At 38.6% G+C, this 13,303-nt stretch overlaps 1 protein-coding gene across 1 annotated transcript; it reads left to right on the top strand.

Moving 5' to 3' along the window:
- The first annotated feature begins 581 nt into the window (after positions 1-581).
- LOC125482961 (serine/threonine-protein phosphatase 4 regulatory subunit 1-like) lies at positions 582-12,841 on the top strand. The gene is made up of 6 exons (XM_048596030.1): positions 582-968; positions 2,169-2,273; positions 3,133-3,219; positions 6,655-6,840; positions 9,657-9,818; positions 12,675-12,841. The coding sequence occupies exons 1-6, from the start codon at positions 897-899 to the stop codon at positions 12,777-12,779; spliced, it is 717 nt and encodes a 238-aa protein (XP_048451987.1). The 5' UTR covers positions 582-896; the 3' UTR covers positions 12,780-12,841.
- The last annotated feature ends 462 nt before the right edge of the window (positions 12,842-13,303 follow it).

Here is a 13,303-nt window from a genome sequence, read left to right on the forward strand (position 1 = left end):
TGAAAAGGTCTGTTAGTGCTGATCTCTGTCTTGTGTGTTAACCATCTATGTGAATACATTACCATGAGCTCCTATGTTGAGCAATGCTGTTTTTGTGGCAGCTTGTCAAATAGCTTCTGGAAATCCAAATGCACTACATTTATCAGTTACCTTTTTACCTTTTATCGACTCTGCCTGTTAAATTTGCTGGGGATTTTTTTGAGGATATGTTAACCATGATTTCTCTTTCACAAAACAATGTTGATTGACTGTGCTGAGTTTCTTTAAATGTTCTGTTCTTTCTTGCTTTGTACTCCAGTATTTTCTCACTGACTGGCCTATAGTTTTTTTTTTGTTTCCCTTCATCCTTGACTAGGTTTGACTGGAATACCACCTTTGTTAATCATGGGTATCTGTCCTTCTCATAGAGTCCTCCTTTTTGACTGCAGTAGATCTTTGCTGAGTATTATGAAATATCTGCCTAAATGTCTACCATTGCTGAACCACTGACTTTCCCTTTAGTCCATTTTCCCAGCACACTTTAGACCACTTTCTTCATACCTCTGTAGTTTAAGGTGAGGTCACTTGTTTGAGACCCAAGTTGCGCTCTCCTCAAGCTGAGTTTGAAATCCTATCATGTTGTGATTGCTACTTGGTTAAAAAAATCCTTAATTCAAAGATTTTTTTCTTAATCCAATAAATTTATGAAATATTGACATAAATCAAGCATATCCATTTTCTAAAGATTATGAATCCTTACATTACAAAATTAATGAATGAAAAATTAACCTGTATTTTTCTACCCAACAGCACAAGTGGATGTTCTAACTGCTGCCCTCAGAGCTTCCACTCTTGACTTTGAGGAAGGAAGATCTTTGGAACCACTGTGTAACCGAACCGAGTCACAAACCGATCCTATGAAAGTTGATCCTGTCAATGTTGGCCAAGACCATGTGCCTTTAACTGCTGAAATTTCAGCCCCTGTTGAGGTAGGATAGCTCTGTTGAAGTTTAAGAATTCGTATACTTCCTCCGTGATTGAAAAGAATACTTTTGGCTAAATAAGCAGTTGACCCATGCTGAACTGTTTTAAGTATGAGTTTGTTTTGTGTAGTGAGAAAGAAATAAACAGAAGCTTTTTTTGTTTTTTTTAAAACACAAACTGGTGTTATATCCGACTCTTCCTGGGAATCTGCACTAAACAAATCAATAGTTAGTCACAAAATCAGTATACTTTTTTTAATATTGATCCAGAACCAACCCATTGTTACCACCAGAAAACCATTTCACTTGCTGACACATGTAAACAACTTCCTGATATTGGTGGTAATAACTGAAAATGCTGGAAACTTTGTCTTAGATTACACAGCATCTGAAAATAGTGTTCAGTTTTACATTCACTTTCTTTGCCCAACAGTGCTGACACTACTTGCATTTGAATTTCCAACATTTGTAGATTCTCACTTAGTAATCCATCCCATATTTGGCTTGCACTAGCTTGATCCTGTAGCTCGGTTAACTAGTTACCATTTTGACTTTCTACACTGCTTGTTTAATATATTTTAGTGTTACATTTCTTGGAACTCTTTTTGGATAACAGCCAGATTTCTCCTATGATGTTAAGGGTCAACTATCTTTCAGCGTACCCTAGGGCATGAATGTTCTTGTTTCTGTGATCTAAATTGGATGTGATGGTAAGGTGCTGTTTGTATAGAGCACTGCAGTTTTAGTTTTCCATTCTGTCTAATGCTTTGACTGTTTTCATCAGAATTTGTTTTGTTTGCAGCTTACAGGAACTGATTATATTAAATGCTTGTTTGTTGTATTGGAAATGTGGTGCTCATTTTTCTTTGTATGAACTAATTTGCATTTCAAATCATTGCTGAAAACTAGGGAGTTGGTTGAGTGTCTAAATATAGTTTCTTTTAGATGACAACTCAGTGCTGTATTGTGATGTAGGCTTGTCAAAATCTCAATTGATTTCCACATTCCTAACTTTGAGATTGCTTTGCTGACAGTTAGACATGTTATGCAGTCATTTTTCTATAACTTGTTTACTGATTCTACATATCCCTTTAAAAATACTTTGGAAGATTGGTAGCAATTTGAATGCCTGAATCATCGGAATTTTACAAGTTTAAGAATGGTTATTAAAGTGTAGTTATTGTGATTGTTTCCATTTATTTGCAGGAAGACTGTGTCAGTGATACAGTGTACAGCACAAATCAAACATTGGATGCATCTCCCTTTTCAGCAATGGTATCAGATGACCGGGTATTCACTTATTTTGAGACGGTGAGCTTATGAGAAAAGCTTTGAAGTGCAGAGCTCTTTGAGAAGTTTTCAACGAAGCAGAGGGGTTTTAAATAAAAGACAAGTTGACAGCTTGTGGTCAAATAGAGAGTTATGCTTGGGTTTATTTAACAAGTAATATATTGCTCAAATCCAGATACTCGGCTTAGCATTTTCCTCCTCTTAACACAGCATCTTGCTAAAGCAAGATTGAAGTGGAAAGAAAGGTCCTCAGCCAGAAGAAGCAACAGTGTGGACAAGTAACTAATATCTGCAAGTGACTAAATGAGTGGGCAACAAGACGCATGTTATGAAGTGTGGTTAAATGTAAAGTTAGTTACTTCAGTAGGAAGTAGAAACTTGCTTTTTTTTCCAGTAAAAAGCTATTAAGTGTTGCTATTCAAGGGATTTAGGTGTCTTTGTACATCAAGGGTCACTCTTTCACATAGTAAGCAATTAGGAAGACATGGCATATTGGTTTTTATTTAAAGGTAGTGGGAGAATAAGAATCAGGCAGTCTTAGAACATTTATATCTGGTTTTGAGACTTCACACTGAGTTTGCAGCATAAATAAAGAAAGATGCCCTGCGTTAAAAGGGTATGCAACGGAGGTCCACTAGATTGATTCCAGACAGGAAAGGATTGTTCTATGAGGGTTTCTCAGCTCACGCTGAATTGAAGAAATGGGTTAGTATCTGGTTTTGATGCTAAAATGAAACAAATTAAGACTAAACTATTTGATTTAGCATATGCTAATTCCTTTAACATAGTTTTCAGTCAGCCTTTTCTGTTCGTTTGTACAACATAATGAATTTGACTTCAAATTCAGATCTGATTCATTCAGTATTACTTCCACCAACAGAACTTGGAAGGCAGGCTTCAATTTATCCAAGACAATTCCTGTCGGAGACAAAACAGTTTTGAAGATGATAAAAAATCTAAAATTCAGGTAACTAAATGCAACAGGTTAACTGGTCTTAATAGTAATTCTAATGGAGATATTAAATCATTCAAGTTATTTTATTTAATTATTCCTCTAGTCTGCAGTAAGAGACCCCTGGCTCTTGAAAAAAAGCATACTCCGTAGTCGAAGGTTGTAACTTCTTGTTACATGGGTTGAGGAATATACACATTCCAATCATACTGTGACCTGAAGAACCACTATTGCAGCTGACATTGGGCTTCATAGCCTCTCTATGTTGGATTTTATACTGGGTTTGGCCAAGTACTATCGCTCTTTAATGCTATTTCTAATCCTTTATTTCAGTAGCCAATTTGAAAACCTCTGAAATAGTGATAAAACTAACATCGTTACTAATTCAGTGCAGCAAACTGAGTAGAACATAAAATGCATCTGTACTCAGCATGCCTAAACACTCGTGCCTGATGGATGGATCCTGAGCAATGTTGGGTGTATGGTTTAAATGTGTTCCCTTTAAGACTGCACGTTCCTTATGTGTCATATCATCGCATTTTGGATTATTAATATGTTGTACCATTTGTACTTCATTGTCCATTCTCATCTCCAAGCTAAACTGTATTTCTTTCTGACGGTATGTATGCTAACCTGCTGAATTTATTGTTTTAGACACTGAACTCCATATTAGTTTGTCACAGCTTCCATTAGATAAAATAATTAGAATTGCATTTGCCTATCATTGCTGCCCTATACCTATGCCTCTTTCTTTCTTTCATCTACCTGTCCATTCTACGGTAGAGAACCACAAACTTTGCAAATGGATTCTTCTCGATGTGCCACAGAACCAACCACTATCCAAGGCCACGAATAGAGAGCTGCCATTAATCCTCCTTACAAATGATTTTTAATCCTGAGTTTAAAAGCAGTGCTGCCTTTACAGAATCTTAAATAAAAACTGTTATCTAGAAGAGCTCAGTATATCAAAATTAAAAGAAACTTGAAATGCAAATCTATCAGAGCGGAAATTTATCTAATATTTCTATTATGGTGCTTTGCATTTGGCTTTTCTTCTGTTAATGTATCTTTTATATGTTCCATAGAGAAATAGTGCATTCACATTACTTGTCTCAATTTAAAATGAACAGTTCTTTGCACAACTTCAAAAAAAATTCTGTCTAGTCTCAGAGCAGGGGCAAACAATAGAACAGACATTTATTGTAACATACTTTTACATGAAAAATATAGTGAAAAGTTTTTAAGTACCCTTCCCCACTGCAGTGCCTACATCAATGACAGAAGTCTTACATAATAATGAAAAAAAGTACATTAATACAAAGTTCATCAATGTATTGTAAACGGCTCCTGGGCTCAGGATAAGCCGATGTAGGAATGATGGAGCACCCTGAAGATGCAGCTGAAACGAGACCACCACGCCGGGCCACTGGATACTAGATTGGAAGCCGCTGCCAAAGAAGACCGCCATGGTGAGCTGAGACCACCACTCCTGAACAAGATTGGCAGAACACCTGGATGCCGAAGATGAAGAAGACCGCCACACTGTGAGACTGCCCTTCTACTTCAGGCAGTCAGACGTAGATATGGACCTGGAGCCATGGCCTAGCCTGCGAGTCCATGCCGTTGGAGTCAGCTCAGGTTCTGTTCATCACTTGCCTGGAGGCCCTGCCCTAGAGTGGAGCCATGTTGGGCTCATCCTGGCACTGCCACTAGAGGCCCAGAAGACAAGAAAATGAAGGAAAAAAAACGATTTTAAAAAAAAATCAAAAGAAAAAGAAAGCTGACAGAAACGGACTAGCCCCGGGCTCAGCCCCTCAACTCCCCAGCCATCTCTGGGTAACAAAAGTCATTAATAAAACAAAGATACGATTGTGTACATTGTGCAAACTTTTCAGGTTAACAGCCATAGAATGGATGCAATGGATACAGTACATTCACAATAAAACCTGTGACTGAAAAAATAAAATTTCAACTGATCCTTCAGAAAACATACTTTTAATTTTCTAAAGTTACCATTTTTGTGGATCACGAAGACCCTGAATTTGATTTGTCTATTCTGTTGAGTTAATCTCCTGGATTTGGATTGGATTGTGATCAGGGGCCAGTGCCATCAGTATCTCATGTGGAAAGTGCGCGTTTTACAGCTTCTGGAAGATGCAGTTAAAATCTGGTTGTAATGTCTTGGTGGTCAAATAGCCTATTAATACCCACCATGTGACTTCATGTATTAACCTTTGCCAAGAAGTTGACATGCTCAGCAAACTGTGCGTAGGTATATATAACTGCTTTTTAAATTATTACTAAAATGGGAATGTTTGGTGTTAAATTCATTGAATAGAATCCCTACAATTGAATCCATACCAACCCTTCAAAGAACATTCCAGCCAGACACAGATGCGCACCCTATCCCCGTAACCTCAAGTTTGCCATGGCTAACTCGCCTAACCTGCATATCCCTGGACACTATAGGCAATTTAGTTCTCTAACTACGGAGAGAACATGCAAACTCCACACTGACAGTCATCCAAGGCTGGAATTGAACCAGGTCTCTGGTGCTGTGAGGTAGCAGTGCTAACCACTGAGCTGCGATGCCACCCCAGGTCATATCATGCTGGGTGTACTGCAGCTGATTAAACACATTATTGCAGTGTTGTAGTCTGAAAATAGTGCTTTGTTTAAGCAGTAAATGGAAGTTGCACAACTCATCAATTAACCCTGGTTGTTTCTGTGAATAACACAATTTTGCATAATTGTCTTATTAGAAAATACTTATTATAATTGGTTTCAAGTGTTGGCGAAGAAAGGACTTAAGTTTTCAATGTTTGTTTGCCTGCAGCACTACAAAAGCAGGCACTCATAACTTGTGTTCATACCTATCCTCTATCCAAAATTAATTAAATGAATTTGAGAAGGGAGTCTGAGGTTACTGATTTGACCTCGCACTCTGCATTATATAGGGAAATTGTGTTTGTTAAATACAGAATTACTAATCCTGAAATGTGTCTTCTGTGGTTCAGTTTGAGATGGAGAACACCAATCTTGTAAAAATCCTGCTTCCATAGTTACAATAAACAGTTCCTATTAAAATGAATAGTTTAGCAAATGCACAGTACTTTACTGAGGGCACTTAGAAAATCTTTCACTATTTGTTACACATGGTGATGAAAGGTTTCTCTATGGTTTCGTATATTGCAGATGCATGAGCAGTCATGATATAACAAAAATTCACAGAATTTCTCTTTCAGAGAGCTCGTGCTGGCACGAGACAGAATGGTCTCCCTTTTTGTGTTGTAATAATTCTATATGTGCCAATGGGAGATTTGGAGGGTAGGAAGAGGTTGAATGGTAATGAGATGTGTAATTGTTGACAGAGCTCTGAATATGGTGCAATAAATTTGTTTTGCAAGATACAGAAAATTTTTAATGTAACTTTTTTCTTGTCATTTTCAGGATGTTGTCCCTCAAGCATTGCTGGATCAATATCTTTCAATGACTGATCCTTCACGTGCCCAGACTGTTGATACAGAGATAGCAAAGCATTGTGCTTACAGTCTCCCTGGTGTTGCATTCACTTTGGGTAGGCAAAACTGGCACTGTCTGAAAAATACATATGAAATACTGGCCTCAGATATGCAGGTATTGAGTTTAACTATGCATTTTGGAAAATAGTTAAATATGCTTGTACGTTCAGAGCGGTTTTTATATGGAGAAAAACCTGTTGAAAGTAATTGAATTTCCTCTTTTAATGAGCTTAACTATAACAGCATGACCCACAAGATTTATGATTTTCAACTTTAAGACATTTGACCTCACTGCCTCCGGTTATTTATTTAAAAACATTTCTTCAAAATTGGACGTTGAATGAGAGGAAAACTGGGTTTGGGTATGATAAACCTCTGTATAGAATTCATCTGCTACTGTCTGAATTTGCACATTGTTAGAGCTCTTGCTGATTTTTCATTATTTTTCTTTTATTCTTTTATCAATTTTGATTTGGAACAGTTAGCTACTGATGACTTTTGGACTGAGTAGCATCTTGTGTTAAAAGAAACACAGACCAAACAAACGTTTTTTTTTAATTTTGAAGATTTTAATTTTACTGTGGTATGAATACAGAGGTCAAAAGGCTGATTTTGGTTCGGATGTCTGTCTCCATGTCATAATAACATTCATTTTACGGGGAGGAAATGTCCTTGTGGTATTTTCATGGGACTAGTAATCCAGAGACTCAGATAATATTATGGGGACTAGTGTTGAAATCACATCATAGCAGATGGTGGAACTTGAGTTCAATTAAAATTTGGAATTGAAGTCTTAATGATTGCCATGAAACCATTGTTGTTCAAAAAAATCTGATTCACAAATGAACTTTAGGAAAGGAAAATTGCCATCCTTATCTGATCTGACGTGCTAATTAGTGGGAGATATTGAGGGAATCGGCAGGAGGGAAGAACATACTTGACCTCATCTGCCTGCCACAAATTCATTTCTCCATGACGGTACCAGTAAGAGTGACCACCGACAGTCCTCATGGAGACCAAGTCACGTATAGATATTGAAAGTACTTTACTTTGTGTTGTGAGGTAGTATCACTGTGCTGAATGGGATAGACTTAGAACAGATCTAGTAATTCAAGACTGGGCATTCGTGAGGGCTGTGGGCCATTGGCAGCAGTAAAATTACACTCCCTGCCACAAAAGATTGTTTGGTTGATTAATTTCAGTCATTTCAGCTCCGGGAACTCTGAGGCCTAACTGTCTTCAACTGTTTCATCATTGGCCTCCCCTCCATGATGAGGTGAGAAGTAGGAATGTCTGCTGCCGATCGAGCAATGTTCAGCACCATTTGCAGTTCATCAAACATTGAAGCAGTCCGCTCCAAATGCAGTAAGACCTGGACGATATCCAGATTTGGGCTGACAAGTGACCAGTAACATCTGTGCTACACAAGTGCCAGGCAATGACCATCTCCAACAAGCAAGAACCTTATCATTGCCACTTCACATTTAGTAGCATTATCATCAATATATCCTCCACTACCAACATTCTGGGCATAACCATTGACCAGAAACTGAACTGGACCAGCCATATAGATACCATGGCTATCAGAGCAGTTGGAGGTTAGGAATCCTAATGGTGAGTAACTCATCAAAGCCTGTCCACCATCTATAAGGCACAAGTGATATGACATACTCTCCACTTGCCTGGATGAGTGCTGCTCCGACATCACACTCAAGAAGCCTGAACACATCAAAGACAAAGCAGCCAACTTGATTGACACTGCATCCACAAGCATCCATTCCCTCCACCACCAATGCTCAGTAGTTGTAGTGTGTAACTTCTACAAGATGCACTACAGAAATTTATCAAAGCTGCTTAGACAGCACCTTCCAAACCCACAACCAATATCATCGGGAGGATAAAGGGCAACAGAGCCATGGGAATAAAACCACCTGTAAGTTCCCCTCCAAGCCATTCACCATCCTGATTCGGAAATATATTTCTGTTCCTTCAGTTTCACTGAGTCAAAACTCCTGGAACTCCTTTCCTGATGGTGTGGGTCTACCTACAGCGAATGGATGGCAGCAGTTTAAGCAAGCAGCTCACAACCACTTTCTCAAGGGCATTGAAAAATTAATGCTGGCCCAGCCAGTGACATCCACATGCCATAAATAAATTTTTTTTTACATTCTCTGAAATATCACTTGAGTTCCTACTGTCTGTCTTTGTATTCCCTTTTCTTTGTAAAGGTTAGGTTTATTTTTTTAGTATAACTCCATGCGTTCACGCACATGATTTAAAATCATGAAAATCATTTTTAACTGAGTTTCTTGAAGTCTGAAAAAATAATGTGCTGTAGATAAAGGGGAATCAGTGGATTTGCTGTACCTTGGTTTCCATAAAGCATTTGATGAGATGTCATGGCAAAGAAAATAAAAGCTCCTTATGTAGGAAGTAACATAGTGGCATGGATAGAAGCTCGACTAGCTAATGGGGAGGAGAAAAAGAGAAGGCATAAATGAACAATTCCTGTTTGGCAAGATATAAAATCATAAGAATCAGTACAGGTGCCTCAGACCTAAATATTAATTTAATCCATGGGTTGTAGTTGTTGATGCTTGGCCAGCATTTATTGCTCATCCCTTAATGCCATTAGTGTTCCAAAGATGTTATATTGGACGCAAAACATTAGTTTACTTCTCTCTCCACGGATGCTGCTAGACCAGCTGAGTTTCTCCAGAACTTTACTTTAGATCGCCAGAATCTGCAATACCTTGCTTTTGTTGCCAAAGAGAGCCTTGTATTGAGGAATAGTCTCCTCATTTCTAGTTTAGTTCTGCAGATGCAGCAACATTTGAGAGAATTCTGCAGAGTTAAAATGCAGAGTTCAACATTTAGTAGTGTTGTTCTGATTGATTTGCTTGAAATGTTTGTTGTTTTACTTTATTTCAGTGGAAAGTTCGAAGGACTCTTGCATTCTCCATTCATGAGCTGGCAGTCATTCTTGGAGACCAGCTGACAGCAGCAGATCTAGTTCCAGTTTTTAATGGATTTTTAAAGGATCTTGATGAAGTACGGATAGGAGTCCTGAAACACTTGTATGACTTCTTGAAGGTAATTTCCAAATTAGTAACTATCTGTTGTATCACAGCAACAACAAAGTGACTGAATGGTGCAAGCTTTTAACAGGGACTTTGATTTAAATGCAGCCTCGAAGGATAAGACGGAAGTAGTCTTTTTATGGTTATAGCAATCCTTCCTGAAATCATGTTAGTCGTGTTGCCATTCATTATAAGTAATGGACCACAGTATAAAACTGACCATAGTTTGGTACGAAAAAGATAATATCACTCAAGGTGGAAGAGAAATTCAGTGAATTTAAAGAGTAGGTAGTCGCATGATTAACACCATTTGTGGCTTTGATCTGCTGAATTAGTGATTTTTGACCTGTGGTCGCAGCCAGTACAACAAAATCAGTCTGTTCAAAGAGAGCATCAACTACGATAGGCACTCCTGATTGCTGTCTAGCCGGTCCTGTTTGTATTGCACAGATGTGAAAAATGAATGATTGGTGATAAAATAATGTCTACCATGAGGGCACAATGTGGAAGAAGCTGGAAATGCTAAAGTATAGAATCATTTTCTGTCTGACTTTGGACCAAAGCAATACTGAAGTATCTTCAACGGATCTTTTAATCCCATAATCCCATGGGATTTATCCTAGGATTCTCTGGGAAGCTAGAGAGGAGATTGCAGAGCCTTTGGCTTTGATCTTTATGTCGTCATTGTCTTCAGGAATAGTGCCAGAAGACTGGAGACTAGCAAATGTTGTCCCCTTGTTCAAGAAGGGGAGTAGAGACAATCCTGGTAATTATAGACCAGTGAGCCTTACTTCGGTTGTGGATAAAGTGTTGGAAAGGATTATAAGAGATAGGATTTATAATCATCTAGAAAGGAATAATTTGATTAGGGATAGTCAACACGGTTTTGTGAAGGGTAGGTCGTGCCTCACAAACCTTATTGAGTTCTTCGAGAAGGTGACCAAACAGGTGGATGAGGGTAGAGCGGTTGATGTGGTGTATTTGGATTTCAGTAAAGCATTTGATAAGGTTCCCCACGGTAGGCTATTGCAGAAAATACGGAGGCATGGGATTGAGGGTGATTTAGCGGTTTGGATCAGAAATTGGCTAGCTGTAAGAAGACAGAGGGTGGTGGTTGATGGGAAGTGTTCATCCTGGAGTTCAGTTACTAGTGGTGTACCTCAAGGATCTGTTTTGGGGCCACTGCTGTTTGTCATTTTTATAAATGACCTGGATGAGGGCGTAGAAGGATGGGTTAGTAAATTTGCGGATGACACCAAAGTCGGTGGAGTTGTGGATAGTGCGGAAGGATGTTGCAGGTTACAGAGGGACATAGATAAGCTGCAGAGCTGGGCTGAGAGGTGGCAAATGGAGTTTAATGCGGAAAAGTGTGAGGTGATTCACTTTGGAAGGAGTAACAGGAATACAGAGTACTGGGCTAATGGTAAGATTCTTGGTAGTGTGGATGAGCAGAAAGATCTCGGTGTCCATGTGCATAGATCACTGAAAGTTGCCACCCAGGTTGATAGCGTTGTTAAGAAGGCGTACAGTATGTTAGGTTTTATTGGTAGAGGGATTGAGTTTCGGAGCCATGAGGTCACGTTGCAGCTGTACAAAACTCTGGTGCGGCCGCACTTGGAGTATTGCGTACAGTTCTGGTCACCGCATTATAGGAAGGATGTGGAAGCATTGGAAAGGGTGCAGAGGAGATTTACCAGGATGTTGCCTGGTATGGAGGGAAGGTCTTATGAGGAAAGGCTGAGGGACTTGAGGCTGTTTTCGTTAGAGAGAAGAAGGTTAAGAGGTGACTTGATAGAGACGTACAAGATGATCAGAGGATTAGATAGGGTGGACAGTGGGAGCCTTTTTCCTCGGATGGTGATGGCTAGCACGAGGGGACATAGCTTTAAATTGAGGGGTGATAGATATAGGACAGATGTCAGAGGTAGGTTCTTTACTCAGAGTAGTAAGGGCATGGAATGCCCTGCCTGCAAAAGTAGTAGACTCGCCAACTTTAAGGGCATTTAAATGGTCATTGGATAAACATATGGATGATAATGGAATAGTTTAGGTTAGATGGGCTTCAGATTGGTTTCACAGGTCAGCGCAACATCGAGGGCCGAAGGGCCTGTACTGCGCTGTAATGTTGTATGTTCTATGTTCTATTTGCTTCATGCTGTACCTGACACGGAAATGTTTGCCATGGATACTAGCAAAATGTACACGTGTTCTTGTTTTTAATTTAGTGATTGTACAAAGTTTGCAAAATATTTACATACGTAAGTAGTCAGTTGCTAGTGCATGAGTATTGTTGAAAGAAAACACATTTCTTCAAGCTTTTCATGCAGTCATTCTCTGGTTAAGAAATTGTCCTGACAAAATGAACTAGAGTCTTGCTAGAACTACCTGGTTGAAATTTAAAAGAAAATTGGCAATTAACAGCCTGACATCTTATTGGTGCATTCTCCATGGCAATGACTCTGCCAATGAAGAATATAGCCAACTGTCCTTGTGCGGTATAACAAGGTTGCTTTACCTTTTTACATTGGTATTTCTTGTGAATTGTCTTGGAATGCAGGGTTAAAAGCCCAGATGAAATATGTCTTTTTCTAGCGATATTTAAATATATTTACAACAAAGTATAGCATTCAATTTGCAAACTCTAACTATTTTGAACTAGGACACCAACGTGGTTGTGAACATTGATACCTAGCATATTAAGTTCTGACCAGAAAATATTAAAGTTGAATGTTACAGGTAGTCTGTACTAGTCAGATTTGTGCCAATTACCTTGGTTTTTTTAATACATGTTTCTAAGTGTCCATATTCCATTTAAATCGCCCATTTTCAAGTACGTCTGCCACCTGAGTGTTTTTTTTTTGTTCCACAGTTACTCCAAGCAGAAAAGAGAAGGGAGTACCTCTGTCAGCTCCAAGAATTTATGGTAACAGATAACAGCAGGAATTGGCGCTTTAGAGCTGAGCTTTCTGAGTAAGTGGTTAAACTAGCAAATATTTGAACATTAAGTAGCTTTGTTCAAGATCAACATCTGCTTTTTCAGTTGGCTTGAGTGGACTAATTCTCGAAACTCTTATGTAGCCAATTCATCCCTAATGTTAGCCTCGATTTACCTTGAACAAAACTTTAGTTTTATTGTTCTTCGCTGCTCTGTTAAAATAGCAACTTAATTTGACCTTTAAAGAAATTTGAAGGAAGAATGCCTAGTTTTGATTATGCAAAAGGTATTAATCCTAAATATTCTAAATCCATAACTGTCTTTATTTATGCTCCAGCTCTTGTGTTTTTCAGTTTGAAATTTTCTAACTGGAAACTGTTTCAAAATCCTGATGAGACATAGTGGCATAAATGAACTGTTGTCCAGAGTCTGCAGTGAGAGCAGCCTTTTGATCTTGAAGTAGCTGTTTGAATTGCAGACAGATGGTTCTCCAAGTACAGTATAAAATGGGCTGTTTGCTTCTTTACATAAGTGTAACCTATGCAGAGGACAAAGTATTTTAG

Source organism: Rhincodon typus, chromosome 4, assembly GCF_021869965.1.
Source record: "Rhincodon typus isolate 14 chromosome 4, sRhiTyp1.1, whole genome shotgun sequence".
NCBI lineage: Eukaryota > Metazoa > Chordata > Chondrichthyes > Orectolobiformes > Rhincodontidae > Rhincodon > Rhincodon typus.